The sequence below is a fragment of the Scyliorhinus torazame genome, chromosome 12, assembly GCF_047496885.1.
Source record: "Scyliorhinus torazame isolate Kashiwa2021f chromosome 12, sScyTor2.1, whole genome shotgun sequence".
In the NCBI taxonomy this organism is placed as follows: Eukaryota; Metazoa; Chordata; class Chondrichthyes; order Carcharhiniformes; family Scyliorhinidae; genus Scyliorhinus; species Scyliorhinus torazame.
The window spans coordinates 224,856,376-224,874,273 of NC_092718.1; the positions used below are offsets into that span (position 1 = coordinate 224,856,376).

At 54.0% G+C, this 17,898-nt stretch overlaps 1 protein-coding gene across 1 annotated transcript in view; it reads left to right on the plus strand.

Moving 5' to 3' along the window:
* Positions 1–1,037: 1,037 nt before the first annotated feature.
* Positions 1,038–17,898, plus strand: part of smg6 (SMG6 nonsense mediated mRNA decay factor) — a 679,747-nt gene continuing 662,886 nt past the window's right edge. Inside the window, 5 exon segments of the mRNA XM_072470017.1 lie at positions 1,038–1,539; positions 1,542–1,641; positions 1,644–1,830; positions 9,554–9,746; positions 11,958–12,068. Coding sequence (XP_072326118.1) covers positions 1,429–1,539; positions 1,542–1,641; positions 1,644–1,830; positions 9,554–9,746; positions 11,958–12,068 — 702 coding nt within the window. The 5' untranslated portion in view covers positions 1,038–1,428.

The following is a 17,898-nucleotide window of genomic DNA, read 5'->3' on the forward strand; positions in this document are numbered from 1 at the left end:
CAAATTTATCAGCCTGGCATTTCCAGACTGAGAAACAACAGACAAAAAGGGGCCCACAACTGGAATCATCAGGAAAGGAGGAGACAGATGAGAAAGATCTTGGTGGGAATAAGGAAGTTCAGTGTCAGCCTGTACCAAAGAGGAGTGGCACCTTGGCTACTGAGGGCCACAGTAATGGCAGCAATAACCAGGGATATGGCAACAGGAACGGACAGCTGAATAGGAATGAGGAGGAAGATGTTAAGTGGGCTGATGAGCAAATTGTGATGAGTTCCAACTCCAATGCTGTTGGGTAAGCAATCAAAGAGGATCAAGAAACCAGATCGTCAGATCTACCAGCCTGGCAGGCGTGTGCAGGTGCTGAACAAGGAATCAGTCAGCAGCTCTAGACAATGAGGAACTGGTGAATCGAGTTGAAGAGCCTGAGGCTGGTGGATGAGAGTAAGAATGCGCGTGCCGAGGAGGAGAATGCTGAAACTGGGGAAGGTAAAGGCAGTCTGAGAGACCGAGAGAAGATTCAGCCAATTATAGAGGTGAAACTTGGCAAAAGAGAGAAAGGGAGGAGGGGGGAAAGGAAAGATGCCGCCGACCAGAGGAATAACTCTGCCAAAGAACCTGAAGACGCCCAAATCATTCGATCCCAGGCAAGACCGGAGAAAGCTGGAGGGCCCTCGAAGCGCTATTCCAGGTCTGACAAGCGCAGGGGGTCGTAACCGGACCTGCAGTACAAGCTCTGCAGGAAGCAACAACAGCTTGGTATGGGCCTCCATCCCAGCATGGACCCCCTGATGGCGAACGGAGGAAAATAGGAGTGAAGGAAAGAAAAAATGGCTGCCGAGAGAAAAGAAAAGTTAAGACCCTGCAAGCAAGTTTCAATTTCCTCAACTGATTCTTTAGAAGATGATTGTGCTGAGGAGAACAGAAATTACGCCCCCAGTAAAGAGCCCTGAAAAGACGAAGGGTTTCAAGAAAGAATGGCCGCTTGGCAGAAACACTGAGGGTTCAGACTGCTGGAACAGGGAGAGTAAATCCTCACTTAATGAGACCAGCAGTCGGGTGGCTATAACAACAAAGCAAAACTCTGAGGAAAGAAACAAAGGGAGAGGTAAACCGTGCAGAGCTGAGGCAAAATCCACCCTGTCAGCAAGCAAGCTGAGCCACAAGACAGAGAAAAGGGAGAAAGTTGAGGAGCCCAGGGGGGAAGAGTCGCGGTATCCTGGTCCTGCCTGCCAACACCGACCTCTCTTCTACAGCACCCGGCTCTCCCGATTCTCCCCAGATGGGGACAAGACTTCTGTTTGGTCGGAGTTCTCGGATGCGAGGGCCGTGGTGGGACATCCCGCAGACTGTGGGATCCCAACAACCCAGATCAGAAACCTGCGCTAAGAGCCAGACTGCACAGCTTCATTTCCTGGACACTGATGATGAATGCAGTTCATCCTCCCAGGAGAAACGTACTCTTACACACACCCAGCCCCCACAGCATACTACAAATTTCAGAACTCCGACAATCCGTATGGTTATTCCCAGAGCTACGGTGGCCTGGCCCTCAGTACCCCTACGGCCCTTATGCGATGCCGTACCAGATGAGTGGCAATAGCAACATCTATCCGGCCACATATTATCCAGGCTTTCCGACCCCCCAGTTCCTAGCTCCCTTTCAGGCTGGACAGCTGAACCAGAAGACATGGAGCAGCATGTGCGGACCCTACAGCAACAGGAACTGGGGAAGCTGTTGCGGATGGCAGACAATCAGGAGTTGCAACTCAGTAACCTGCTCTCAAGGGACAACATCAGTAAAGACGGGCTCGAGAGGATGGCTCAGCTCCGGTAAGACCAGCCCCTCAAGGGCAAAGCAGCGAGGCTCAATGTAACACTTGTGGGGATTTTAATCAGGTAGTTTGAAGGCCCCAAACTAAATTAATTTCTCCATTTACATATAGTCAGATATTATTAGCAAGTTTTTAGTTCTGACTGTTCATCTCAGTTCTGCAACCTAACCACAAAACCATGAGCTGAGCAGTTTAATTTAAATATCGATTCAGAGTAAACTCTGATGTTTGAACCTGGTGGCACGGTAGCACAGTGGTTAGCACTGTTGCTTCACAGCTCCAGGGTCCCAGGTTTGATTCCCAGCTTGGGTCACTGTCTGTGCGGAGTCTGCACGTTCTCCCCGTGTCTGTGTGGGTTTCCTCCGGGTGCTCCGGTTTTCTCCCACAAATCCTGAAAGACGTGCTTGGTAGGTGAATTGGACATTTTTGAATTCTCCCTCAGTGTACCCGAACAGGCGCCGGAGTGTGGCGACTAGGGGATTTTCAAAGTAACTTCATTGCAGTGTTATGTAAGCCTACTTGTGAACTAATAAAGATGATTATTGTGGGATCAAACTGGGAAAAAGCAAAATTTAACATTATGGCCAGGAGATTGTTAACACAGGGTAATCGTTTTGTGGAATAATTTAAGAAATGTTTAGATTTGGGATGGGGAGGGACGGCTTTCTGGCTCTGAGTTCAATGGCCTCCCTTGTGTGTATGCCCTTTGTGATTTGCATCATACAAGATAGCATCTGAGCATAAACTAATGTCTGGAGTGAAGGAAGACCCATTCACACTCCATGCAGAGTCCAGTTGTGAATATTCTGTCCTGGTTGCTGACCCCAGCTGTGCAGTCCCTATTCTATGTTCCTTCTGTAACTCCCATGAGAAAACAAAATCCAGAAGTGCTGGTAATCTTTCTCCAACCCTCAGTCTCCTTTGAAACACATTCCAATCCAGAGCTCTGTAAAGATCTCCGTGGACCTTAATTTTCCCCTTCTCTCTGGGACGTCCCTGATAACCACTCTGCTCTGGAGACGGTGTTACTGACTCGCACCTTGTGCCAGGGCTTTGACCAGTCCTTTGCTTGACCTGCTAGTTACTTTCATCTGTGCAGAGCAAAGGCATGAAATGTAACTTCTGAATCAGTGTCTACGAGTTTGGTAGAAGCCATTAATGGCTGTGGAGAAATCAGGGGCACTCTCATTCCAGACCTCATAATCTAGGCTAGAGGTTTTCCTCTTTCTACAAAACTCCAACTTGCATCTCCACACATCTTCTCCATTGAGTAGTACTACACTCGTATGCTTCATCCAATGTCAATGTATTTATGTTGTGTATTTATTGTATGTCCTATGTTTTCTCATGTACGGAATGATCTGCCTGGACTGGACGCAGAACAATACTTTTCACTGTACCTCGGTACACGTGACAACAAATCCAAATCTAAATTTACATAGCACCTTTAACCAAAGCTTTTCACAAGATTGGTATCGGGCTAAACTGGGCATTGAGCCAAGAAAAGCAATGTCAGGGCACGTGACCTAAACACATGCTTGGTCAAGGAAGTAGGTTTTAAGGAGCATCTGAAGGAAGCGGGAGGAAGGCAATACATTTAATTGAAGAATTCCAGTGCTTCTTCGCTTTGGCTGAAGACTTGGTAAGTGAAGAAAGTGGCAGAGGTGTGAGGCCAAGTTGGGAGGGGCACAGAGACCTCGGGAAGGTTGTGGGGCTGGAGGAGATTACAAAGATAGGGAGGGGCGAGGGCATGGAGAGATTTGAAAATGAGGATAAGAATTTTAAATCGGGGCGTTGCTGGACCAGGAGTTGATGTAGGTCAGTGAGCACATTAATGGGTGAACAGGACTTGGTTAGAACATGGATAACAGAGTTTTGGAAAGGCTGAAATGTATGGAGGGTGGTAGATGGCCAGGAAAGAATTGGAATAGACAATTTAATAAGAAAGTGTATATTAAAGTACATACTTTGGTCAGGGGGACAGAAATAATGTACTAGAAACATTGGGGAGCACAGGGTTTACCGAGAGGGGGGAACTGAAGGAAATCAGTATTAATAGGGAAATGGTGTTGGGGAAGTTGATGGATTGAAGGCCAGTAAATCCCCAGGACCGGATGATCTACATCCCAGAGTACTTGAGGAGGTGGCCCTAGAAATAGTGGACACATTCATAGAATCTCTACAGTGCAGAAGGAGGCAATTTGACCCATTAAGTCTGCACCGGCCCTTGGAAAGAGCACCCTACTTAAGCCCATGCCTCCCCCCATACCCGTAACCCAGTAACCCTACCTAAACATTTGGACACTAAGGGGCAATTTAGCGTGGCCAATCATTCTAACCTGCACATTGTTGGACTTGTGGGAGGAAACTGGGGCACCCGGAGGAAATCTCACGGGGAGAACGTGCAAACCCCGCACAGACAGTGACCCGAGGCCAGAATTGGTCATCTTCCAAGATTCTAAAGACTCTGGAACAATTCCTATGGATTGGAGCGTAGCTAATGTAACCTCACTATTTAAAAAAGGGAGGGAGAAAACAGGAATTATAGTATAAAGTCCAGTATAAAAGATTTGATAGCAGAGCACTTGGAAAACAGTGGCAGGATGAGACAGAGTCACCATGGATATATCATGCAATTCCTAGAGTGCAGAAGGAAGTCTTTCGGCCCATCGAGTCTGCACCGACTCTCTGAAAGAGGACCCTACCAAGGCCCACTACCCTATCCCCGTAACCCCACCTAACCTCCACATCTTTGGACACTAAGGGACAATCTTATCATGGCAAATACACCTAACCTGCACATCTTTGGACTGTGGGAGGAACCAGGAGCACCCGGAGGAAACCCACGCAGACACTGGGAGAAAGTGGAAACTCCACAGTCACTCAAGGCTGGAATTGAACCCGGGTCCCTGGCGCTGTGAGGCAGCAGTGCTAACCATTGTGCCGTCCCTTTATGAAAGGGAAAACCAACGTGACCAATCTACTGGAATTCTTTGAGGATGTAACTAGTAGAGTTGACGAGGGGGAACTAGTGGATGTGGTTTATTTGAACTTTCAGAAGGCTATCGACAGGTTCTCACATTAGAGATGAGCGTGTAAAGTTAAAGTGCGTGGGTTTAGGGGCAGTGTATTGAGATGGATCGAAAACTGGTTGGCAGACAGGAAAGACAGAGTAGGAACAAACTGGCCGTTTTTCGAGTGGCAGGCTGTGACTAGTGGGGTACCACAGGGATCAGTGCTAGGACTTCAACGATTCACAACATATATTAATGATTTAGAAGAGGGAACAAAATGTAATATCTCCAAATTTGAAGATGACACAAAGCTGGGTGTGAGGGTGAGCTGTGAGGAGGATGCAGAGATGCCTGTGATTTGGACAGGCTGAGTGAGTGGGCAAATGCGTGGCTGATGCAGTATAATGTGGATAAATGGGAGTGTTACTCGCCACGCTGGTGTTCAATGTGAGGGTGGGTGTTCCAAAGCCCCACCGGTTCGACGTGGTGTGTGTCTTTTTGTGGTACAATGAGGAATAATATGCAACCCGATGAGGAATAGTCCAGTCGTCGTGTGAAGAGTTAATAAAGAATATGTCTTAACTTTTTAAAAATAAATTCAGAGTACCCAATTATTTTTTTTTCCACTTGGTAGTAAAAACAGGAAGGTGATTATCTGAATGGCTGTAGATTGAGAAGGGATGGGCAAAGAGACCTGGGTGTCCTCGTACACCAGTCATTGGAGATACGCATTCAGGTGCAGCAGGCAGTAAAGAAGACAAATGGTATGTTGGCCTTCATAGCGAGAGGATTCGAGTACAGGAGCAGGGATGTCTTGCTGCAATTATACAGGGCCTTGGCGAGGCCACACCTGGAATATTGTGTGCTGTTTTGGTCTCCGTTTCTGAGGAAGGATGTTCTTGCTCTAGAAGGTGTACAGAGAAGGTTTACCAATCTGATTCCTGGGATGGCGGGACTGACCTGTGAAGAGAGATTGAGTCAGTTAAGATTATATTTGCTGGGCTTCAGAAGAGTGAGGGGGGGAATCTCATAGAATCCAATGAAATTCTACCAGGACTATTCAGGATAGATGCAGGAAGGGTGTTCCCGATGGTAGGGTTGTCCAGAAGCAGGAGTCACAGCCTAAGGATAAACCATTTAGGACAGGGATGAGGAGAGATTTCTTCGCCCAGAGAGCGATCAGCCTGTGGAATCCGTTACCACAGGAACTGGTTGAGGCCAAAACATTGCATGTTTTCAAGAAGCAGGGGCGAGATTCTCCGACCCCCCGCCGGGTCGGAGAATCGCCGGGGGCTAGCGTGAATCCCGCCCCCGCCGGTTGCCGGAGTCTCCGGCACCGGATATTCGGCGGGGGCGGGAATTGCGCCGCGCCGGTTGGTGGCCCCCCCCCCCCCCCCCCCGCGTGATTCTCCGGCCCGGATGGGCCGAAGTCCCGCCGCTAAATGCCTGTCCCGCCGCCGTAGATTAAACCACCTACCTTACCGGCGGGACAAGGCGGCGCGGGCAGGCTCCGGGGTCCTGGGGGGGGCGCGGGGCGATCTGGCCCCGGGGGGTGCCCCCACGTTGGCCTGGCCCGCGATCGGGGCCCACCGATCCGCGGGCGGGCCTGTGCCGTGGGGGCACTCTTTCCCTTCCGCCTTCGCCACGATCTCCACCATGACGGAGGCAGAAGAGACTCCCTCCACTGCGCATGCGCGGGAATGCCGTCAGCGGCCGCTAACGGTCCCGCGCATGCGCCGCCCGGAGATGTCATTTCCGTGCCAGCTGGCGGGGCGGAAATTCGTCCGGCGCCGACCTAGCCCCTTAAGGTTGGAGCTTTGCCCCCAAAGATGCGGAGCATTCCGCACCTTTGGGGGCGGCGCGATGCCCGACTGATTTGCGCCGTTTTGGGCGCCAGTCGGCGGATATCGCGCCGTTTCCGGAGAATTTCGCCCCAGATGTAGCATTTGGGGCAAAGGGGATCAAAGGATATGGGGGAAGTGGGTTTAGGCTACGGAGTTGGATGATCAGCCATGATAATGAATGGCGGAGCAGACTCGAAGGGCCGAATGGTCTCCTGCCCCTATTTTTTATGTCTCTGACATTGGTGAAACCACATCTGTACTGTGTACAGTATTGGCCGTCTCATTTGAGCAAAATGTAAAAGTGTTATAAACAATTCAGTGAAGATTTCTTAGAATTACGCCTGGAATGGGTGGATTGTTTTATGAGGAAAGGTTGAAGAGGCGCGACTTGTATCCACTGGAGTTTAGAAGAGTAGGAGGTGACTTGACTGACACCTTTAAGATCCTGAGGGGTCTTGACAGGGTGGATGTGGAGAGAATGTTTCCTGTTGTGGGAGAATCACTGATTTAAAAATAAGGAGTTGCTCAATTAAGTTAGAGATGAGGAATTTTCTCTTTTGAGGCTTGTTGATCTTTGAAATGCTGTGGTTTTTGGGGTGTGGGGGTGTGAGCTGTGGTGAGGGGGGGGGTGGGGGTGTGGGCTGTGGTGAGGGGGGGTGGGGGTATGGGCTGTGGTGAGGGGGGGTGGGGGTGTGGGGGGGTGGGTTGTGGTGAGGGGGGGGGTGGGGGCTGTGGTGAGGGGGGGTGTGGGCTGTGGTGAGGTGTGGGCTGTGGTGAGGGGGGGGTGGGCTGTGGTGAGGGTGGGTGTGGGCTGTGGCGAGGGGGTGTGGGTGTGTGGGCTGTGGTGAGAGGGGTGGGGGTGTGGGCTGTGGTGAGGGGGGTGGGGGTGTGGGCTGTGATGAGGGGGGTGGGCTGTGGTGAGGGGGGGTGGGGGCGTGGACTGTGGTGAGGGGGGGTGTGGGCTGTGGTGAGAGGGGTGTGGGGGGGGTGGGCTGTGGTGAGGGGGGTGGGGGGGTGGGCTGTGGTGGGAGGGGTGGGGTTGTGGGCTGTGGTGAGGGGGGTGGGGGTGGGCTGTGGTGAGGGGGGTGTGCTGTGGTGAGGGGGGGTGGGGTTGTGGGCTGTGGTGAGGGGGGTGGGCTGTGGTGAGGGGGGTGGGGGGTGGGCTGTGGTGAGGGGGGGTGTGGGCTGTGGTGAGGGGAGGTGGGGTTGTGGGCTGTGGTGAGGGGGGTGGGGGGTAGGGCTGTGGTGAGGGGGGGGGTGGGGGGGTGGGCTGTGGTGAGGTGAGTGGGGGTGTGGGCTGTGGTGAGGGGGTGGGGGGGGTGGGCTGTGGTGAGGGGTGTGGGCTGTGGTGAGGTGAGTGGGGGTGTGGGCTGTGGTGAGGGGAGTGGGGGTGTGGGCTGTGGTGAGGGGTGTGGGCTGTGGTGAGGGGAGTGGGAGTGGGGGTGTGGGCTGTGGTGAGGGTGTGGGCTGTGGTGAGGGGAGTGGGGGTGTGGGCTGTGGTGAGGGGTGTGGGGGTGTGGGCTGTGGTGAGGGGGGTGGGGGTGTGGGCTGTGGTGAGGGGAGTGGAGGTGTGGGCTGTGGTGAGGGGTGTGGGGGTGTGGGCTGTGGTGAGGGGGGGTGGGGGTGTGGGCTGTGGTGAGGGGAGTGGGGGTGTGGGCTGTGGTGAGGGGTGTGGGGGTGTGGGCTGTGGTGAGGGGGTGTGTGGGCTGTGGTGAGGGGGTGTGTGGGCTGTGGTGAGGGGGGGTGTGGGCTGTGGTGAGGGGGGGTGTGGGCTGTGGTGAGGGTGTGGGGGTGTGGGCTGTGGTGAGTGGGGGTGGGGGGGGTGGGTTGTGGTGAGGGGGGTGTGGGCTGTGGTGGGGGGGTGTGGGCTGTGGTGAGGGGGGGTGGGCTGTGGTGAGGGGGGTGTGGGCTGTGGTGAGGGGGGGGCGGGGGTGTGGGCTCTGATGAGTGGGGGGGGCTGTGGTGAGGGTGTGGGGGGGTGGGCTGTGGTGAGGGGGGTGTGGGCTGTGGTGAGTGGGGGTGGGGTGGGGGTGGGCTGTGGTGAGGGGGTGTGTTGTGGTGAGGGGGGGTGGGGTTGTGGGCTGTGGTGAGGGGGGTGGGGGGTAGGGCTGTGGTGAGGGGGGGTGTGGGCTGTGGTGAGGGGGGGGTGGGCTGTGGTGAGGGGGGGGGCTGTTGTGAGGGGGGTGTGGGCTGTGGTGAGGGTGGGGTGGGTGGGCTGTGGTGAGGGTGTGGGGGGGTTGGCTGTGGTGAGGGGGTGTGTGGGCTGTGGTGAGGGGGGTGGTGGGCTGTGGTGAGGGGGGGGGCTGTGGTGAGGGTGTGGGGGGGGGTTGGCTGTGGTGAGGGGGGGGTGTGGGCTGTGGTGAGGGGGGGGTGGGCTGTGGTGAGGTGGGGTGTGGGCTGTGGTGAGGGTGGGGGGGTGGGCTGTGGTGAGGGAGGGTGTGGGCTGTGGTGAGGGTGTGGGGGGGTTGGCTGTGGTGAGGGGGGGTGTGTGGGCTGTGGTGAGGGGGGGTGGGCTGTGGTGAGGGGGGGGCTGTGGTGAGGGGGGGGTGTGGGCTGTGGTGAGGGGGGGTGGGCTGTGGTGAGGGGGGGTGTGGGCTGTGGTGAGGGTGTGGGGGGCGGTTGGCTGTGGTGAGGGGGGGTGTGTGGGCTGTGGTGACGGGGGGGGTGGGCTGTGGTGAGGAGGGGTGTGGGCTGTGGTGAGGGTGGGGGTGTGTGGGCTGTGGTGAGGGTGGGGGGGGGCTGTGGTGAGGGGGGGTGGGCTGTGGTGAGGGGGGTGGTGTGGGGGATATTTGTATCGATCACATTAAGGAACTGGACGGTATACTGAGGATGTTTTATTGAAGTCACTCTCTCTCTAATCCAGGGCAGAGATCTTACTGCTGTATGAGCGTTGCATTCTCACCGATATAGAATACTCAGACAATCAAAATGTGGAACAGACTATGTGGAAAAACGCTTTTTATCAGGTGATTGAGAAGTTCCGGCAGATGCTGAAAGAACCTTCCGGAGAGAATGAGGATGATATCCGAGGAAACCTTTTGAATTTATTGGATGAGGTGAGAATAGATTTCCTCTGTCTCTTGTTCAGATTCCCTCGATGGTTTCCTCTCTCCGTCAGCACTCTGAGGGTCCTGGTTGATTTCTGCCTCCCAGTGGAGGGTCGTTCCATGCCCAACCCCATCTTAGACACCTTCCACATGGGCAGGAGGCAGAGCAGCTTCCACATGGGCAGGGGGCAGAGCAGCTTCCACATGGGCAGGGGGCAGAGCAGCTTCCACATGGGCAGGAGGCAGAGCAACTTCCACATGGGCAGGAGGCAGAGCAACTTCCACATGGGCAGGAGGCAGAGCACCTTCCACATGGGCAGGAGGCAGAGCAGCTTCCACATGGGCAGGAGGCAGAGCACCTTCCACATGGGCAGGAGGCAGAGCAACTTCCACATGGGCAGGAGGCAGAGCACCTTCCACATGGGCAGGAGGCAGAGCAGCTTCCACATGGGCAGGAGGCAGAGCAGCTTCCACATGGGCAGGAGGCAGAGCAGCTTCCACATGGGCAGGAGGCAGAGCACCTTCCACATGGGCAGGAGGCAGAGCACCTTCCACATGGGCAGGAGGCAGAGCAACTTCCACATGGGCAGGAGGCAGAGCAACTTCCACATGGGCAGGAGGCAGAGCAGCTTCCACATGGGCAGGAGGCAGAGCAACTTCCACATGGGCAGGAGGCAGAGCAACTTCCACATGGGCAGGAGGCAGAGCAGCTTCCACATGGGCAGGAGGCAGAGCAAATTCCACATGGGCAGGGGGCAGAGCAGCTTCCACATGGGCAGGAGGCAGAGCAGCTTCCACATGGGCAGGGGGCAGAGCAGCTTCCACATGGGCAGGGGGCAGAGCAGCTTCCACATGGGCAGGGGGCAGAGCAGCTTCCACATGGGCAGGAGGCAGAGCAAATTCCACATGGGCAGGGGGCAGAGCAGCTTCCACATGGGCAGGAGGCAGAGCAACTTCCACATGGGCAGGGGGCAGAGCAGCTTCCACATGGGCAGGGGGCAGAGCAGCTTCCACATGGGCAGGAGGCAGAGCAGCTTCCACATGGGCAGGAGGCAGAGCAACTTCCACATGGGCAGGAGGCAGAGCAACTTCCACATGGGCAGGAGGCAGAGCAGCTTCCACATGGGCAGGAGGCAGAGTACCTTCCACATGGGCAGGAGGCAGAGCAACTTCCACATGGGCAGGAGGCAGAGCAGCTTCCACATGGGCAGGAGGCAGAGCAACTTCCACATGGGCAGGAGGCAGAGCAACTTCCACATGGGCAGGAGGCAGAGCAACTTCCACATGGGCAGGAGGCAGAGCAACTTCCACATGGGCAGGAGGCAGAGCAAATTCCACATGGGCAGGGGGCAGAGCAGCTTCCACATGGGCAGGAGGCAGAGCAGCTTCCACATGGGCAGGAGGCAGAGCAGCTTCCACATGGGCAGGAGGCAGAGCAAATTCCACATGGGCAGGAGGCAGAGCAAATTCCACATGGGCAGGAGGCAGAGCAACTTCCACATGGGCAGGAGGCAGAGCAGCTTCCACATGGGCAGGAGGCAGAGCAAATTCCACATGGGCAGGAGGCAGAGCAGCTTCCACATGGGCAGGAGGCAGAGCAGCTTCCACATGGGCAGGAGGCAGAGCAGCTTCCACATGGGCAGGAGGCAGAGCAGCTTCCACATGGGCAGGAGGCAGAGCAGCTTCCACATGGGCAGGAGGCAGAGCAACTTCCACATGGGCAGGAGGCAGAGCAACTTCCACATGGGCAGGAGGCAGAGCAGCTTCCACATGGGCAGGGGGCAGAGCAACTTCCACATGGGCAGGGGGCAGAGCAGCTTCCACATGGGCAGGAGGCAGAGCAGCTTCCACATGGGCAGGAGGCAGAGCAAATTCCACATGGGCAGGAGGCAGAGCAACTTCCACATGGGCAGGAGGCAGAGCAACTTCCACATGGGCAGGAGGCAGAGCAACTTCCACATGGGCAGGAGGCAGAGCAACTTCCACATGGGCAGGAGGCAGAGCAGCTTCCACATGGGCAGGAGGTAGACCAACTTCACATGGGCAGGTGGAAGCCTTCATAGTTCCTTGAATTCCGTTGGTATTGTATCACCCAGTGGAATGTGCTTTGGGAACAGTTCGTGCGTTGCTGTGGGGAGTTACTGCTTTGGGAACAGTTTGTGCATTGCTGTGGGGAGTTATTGGCCAGACCGGATAATCCAGGGGTTATTTCTGTTTCAGGGGACCAACTTCTTTGACAGCCTCCTGCACAAGCTGCAGATTACATACCAGTTTAAACTGGAGGACTACATGGATGGGATGGCCATACGTAGCAAGCCACTTCGCAAAGTGGTAAGTACAGGCGAGCAGTTCACAGTCTTGAGTCCAGCTCCATTTACACCTTCTTTGGTATTTAAAGTGGGTGGCAGGGAATCTGATTCGATACTTTGGGTGGCAGACAATACCCTTCCCAAAAGGAGCAGTTCACTTTGAACTGGAAGAATTGATTAGGTGAAACCATTTTATGCGACAGGCCCTGGAATCAGTAGACATTCTATACAAACTGGTACGATTGATAAATCGCTTGTCCTGGTTTTTGACCACGTGTCCAAATGATTTCTGGATCTCTGGTCTGATTGCTTCCTCATTGCCGTGTAACATCGGACTTTTAATCTGTAATTCCTCTGTGGTAGACCACAGGAGGCTGGGATCAGTAGTCAGGTGAGAGGTTGATCTGTGAAGAGCCTGTACATCTGTCCCTTCCCAAGCCATCCCCTTTTCCTGACCCTGAACAGAATTTTATTCCCCTCTTGTTGCAGTCATTCATTTTGTTCAATGTTCCTCTCTTAACTGACTTTTTAAAAAAAAAAGCTTTTAAATTGAAGTAGCTTGGAAGAAATATTCTCGTCTCTCTCCAGAGTTTTTTTTGGAGAGGATTTAGGAACGCTGATGTTTTCTTCCCATTCTGGCCATATGGGTGTGTGCACCTCGAGCGACTGAGACGAAGGGTGTGCTGCTATCTGGCCACTTGATTATTCCTGTTTGTGCTTTTGCCTTTTGCTTGAAATCTTGTGCTCCACTCTTCATTCAGAATGCTGGCGACAGAACGCAAAGTCCCTGTGCTGCTGGATGTCAATGCCTCAGCATACTACCACACCTCACTAAAAGCACAACGTACTTAAGGATGCTGGGTTGCGCATAGGTAGGGGTGGGGGGAGAGAGATTCAGAATATTTCGATCTCCAGGAGTCACTTAAGGTTGAAATTCCTACAAGGCAGTTGCCAATTAGGGCTAGTTTTTATTTTTTGTTATTTAATATTTATTTATTTGTTGTTGTTTTTGTTTAAATAAAAAAGGTCATTATTATTATCTGTATTGTTACAATGTTGTGTAAAGGATGCACAATGTACTGTGTTGGTTGACCAAAAATTTTCAATAAAATATTATTTAAAAAAAAAAAGGTTGAAATTCCTGATTTATAAACAATAGGAATTTGGCTGGAAAGTTCTACAGTCACTGAGTATAGAAAAGCACAGCAGCACCTCAATCAATTCTCCAGTAACGTTACAGTAATGTACTGAGAACATCAAAACCAACACCCATCACACACTCACTGTCACAACACACTGTGCCACCCCGTCACACACTCACTCACAACACATTGTGCCATCCCGTCACACACTCACTGTCACAACACACTGTGCCACCCCGTCACACACTCACTGTCACAACACACTGTGCCATCCCATCACACACTCACTGTCACAACACACTGTGCCACCCCGTCACACACTCACTCACAACACATTGTGCCATCCCGTCACACACTCACTGTCACAACACACTGTGCCACCCCGTCACACACTCACTCGCAACACACTGTGCCATCCCGTCACACACTCACTCACAACACACTGTGCCATCCCATCACACATTCACTCACAACACACTGTGCCATCCCGTCACACACTCACTGTCACAACACACTGAGCCATCCCGTCACACACTCACTGTCACAACACACTGTGCCACCCCGTCACACACTCACTCGCAACACACTGTGCCATCCCGTCACACACTCACTGTCACAACACACTGTGCCATCCCGTCACACACACACTCACAACACACTGTGCCATCCCATCACACACTCACTGTCACAACACACTGTGCCATCCCGTCACACACTCACTGTCACAACACACTGTGCCATCCCATCACACTCTCACTCACAACACACTGAGCCACCCCGTCATACACTCACTGTCACAACACACTGTGCCATCCCGTCACACACTCACTCGCAACACACTGTGCCATCCCGTCACACACTCACTGTCACAACACACTGTGCCACACCGTCTCACACTCACTGTCACAACACACTGAGCCACCCCGTCACACACTCACTCTCACAACACACTGTGCCATCCCGTCACACACTCACTCACAACACACTGTGCCATCCCGTCACACTCACTGTCACAACACACTGTGCCATCCCGTCACACACTCACTGTCACAACACACTGTGCCATCCCGTCACACACTCACTGTCACAACACACTGTGCCATCCCGTCACACACTCACGGTCACAACACACTGTGCCAACCCGTCACACTCACTCACAACACACTGTGCCATCCCGTCACACACTGTCACAACACACTGTGCCATCCCGTCACACACTCACTGTCAGAACACACTGTGCCATCCCGTCACACTCTCACTCACAACACACTGTGCCATCCTGTCACACACTCACTCACAACACACTGTGCCATCCTGTCACACACTCACTCACAAAACACTGTGCCATCCCGTCACACACTCACTGTCACAACACACTGTGCCACCCCGTCACACACTCACTCACAACACACTGTGCCATCCCGTCACACACTCACTCTCACAACACACTATGCCGTCCCGTCACACACACACTGTCACAACACACTGCCATCCTGTCACACATTCACTGTCACAACACACTGTGCCATCCTGTCACACACTCACTGTCACAACACACTGTGCCATCCCGTCACACACTCACTCTCACAACACACTGTGCCATCCTGTCACACACTCACTGTCACAACACACTGTGCCATCCCGTCACACACTCACTGTCACAACACACTGTGCCACCCCATCACACACTCACTGTCACAACACACTGTGCCACCCCATCACACAGTCACTGTCACAACACACTGTGCCATCCCGTCACACACTCACTGTCACAACACACTGTGCCATCCCGTCACACACTCACTCACAACACACTGTGCCATCCCGTCACACACTCACTGTCACAACACACTGTGCCACCCCGTCACACACTCACTGTCACAACACACTGTGCCATCCTGTCACACACTCACTGTCACAACCCACTGTGCCATCCTGTCACACACTCACTGTCACAACACACTGTGCCACCCCGTCACACACTCACTCACAACACACTGTGCCACCCTGTCACACACTCACTCACAACACACTGTGCCATCCCGTCACACACTCACTGTCACAACACACTGAGCCACGCCGTCACACACTCACTGTCACAACACACTGTGCCATCCCGTCACACACTCACTCTCACAACACACTGTGCCGTCCCGTCACACACTCACTGTCACAACACACTGTGCCACCCTGTCACACACTCACTCACAACACACTGTGCCATCCCGTCACACACTCACTGTCTCAACACACTGTGCCATCCTGTCACACACTCCCTGTCACAACACACTGTGCCACCCTGTCACACACTCACTCACAACACACTGTGCCACCCGTCACACTCACTGTCACAACACACTGTGCCACCCCGTCACACACTCACTGTCACAACACACTGTGCCACCCCGTCACACACTCACTGTCACAACGCACTGTGCCATCCCGTCACACACTCACTCACAACACACTGTGCCATCCCGTCACACACTCACTGTCACAACACACTGTGCCATCCTGTCACACACTCACTGTCCCAACACACTGTGCCATCCCGTCACACACTCACTGTCACAACACACTGTGCCATCCCGTCACACACTCACTCACAACACACTGTGCCATCCCGTCACACTGACTGTCACAACACACTGTGCCATCCTGTCGCACACTCACTGTCACAACACACTGTGCCATCCTGTCGCACACTCACTGTCACAACACACTGTGCCATCCCATCACACACTCACTGTCACAACACACTGTGCCACCCCATCACACACTCACTGTCACAACACACTGTGCCATCCCGTCACACACTCACTGTCACAACACACTGTGCCATCCCTCCACACACCCACTGTCACAACACACTGTGCCATCCTGTCACACACTCACTGTCACAACCCACTGTGCCATCCTGTCACACACACTGTCACAACACACTGAGCCACCCCGTCACACACTCACTGTCACAACACACTGTGCCAGCCTGTCACACACTCACTGTCACAACACACTGTGCCACCCCGTCACACACTCACTCACAACACACTGTGCCACCCCGTCACACACTCACTCACAACACACTGTGCCATCCCGTCACACACTCACTCACAACACACTGTGCCATCCCGTCACACACTCACTCACAACACACTGTGCCATCCCGTCACACACTCACTCTCACAACACACTGTGCCGTCCCGTCACACACTCACTGTCACAACACACTGTGCCGTCCCGTCACAGACTCACTCACAACACACTGTGCTCTCCTGTCACACACTCACTCACAACACACTGTGCCATCCCGTCACACACTCACTGTCACAACCCACTGTGCCATCCTGTCACACACTCACTGTCACAACACACTGTGCCACCCCGTCACACACTCACTCACAACACACTGTGCCACCCTGTCACACACTCACTCACAACACACTGTGCCATCCCGTCACACACTCACTGTCACAACACACTGAGCCACGCCGTCACACACTCACTGTTACAACACACTGTGCCATCCCGTCACACACTCACTCTCACAACACACTGTGCCGTCCCGTCACACACTCCCTGTCACAACACACTGTGCCACCCTGTCACACACTCACTCACAACACACTGTGCCACCCCGTCACACACTCACTGTCACAACACACTGTGCCACCCCGTCACACACACACTGTCACAACACACTGTGCCACCCCGTCACACACTCACTCACAACACACTGTGCCATCCTGTCACACACTCACTCACAACACACTGAGCCACACCATCACACACTCACTGTCACAACACACTGTGCCATCCCGGCACACACACACTGTCACAACACACTGTGCCATCCCGTCACACTCACTGTCACAACACACTGTGCCATCCCGTCACACTCACTCTCACAGCACACTGTGCCACCCCGTCACACACACACTGTCACAACACACTGTGCCACCCTGTCACACACTCACTCACAACACACTGTGCCATCCCGTCACACACTCACTGTCACAACACACTGTGCCATCCCGTCACACACTCACTGTCACAACACACTGTGCCACCCTGGCACACACTCACTCACAACACACTGTGCCATCCCGTCACACACTCGCTCACAACACACTGTGCCATCCCGTCACACACTCACTGTCACAACACACTGTGCCATCCCATCACACACTCGCTCACAGCACACTGTGCCATCCCATCACACACTTGCTCACAACACACTGTGCCATCCCGTCACACACTCACTCACAGCACACTGTGCCATCCCATCACACACTCACTGTCACAACACACTGTGCCATCCCGTCACACACTCGCTCACAACACACTGTGCCTTCCCATCACACACTCACTGTCACAACACACTGTGCCATCCCGTCACACACTCACTGTCACAACACACTGTGCCACCCCGTCACACACTCACTGTCACAACACACTTTGCCATTCCGTCACACACACACTCACAACACACTGTGCCATCCCGTCACACACACACTGTCACAACACACTGTGCCATCCTGTCACACACTCACTGTCACAACACACTGTGCCATTCCGTCACACACTCACTGTCACAACACACTGTGCCACCCCGTCACACACTCACTCACAACACACTGTGCCATCCTGTCACACACTCACTGTCACAACACACTGTGCCATCCCGCCACACACTCACTGTCACAACAC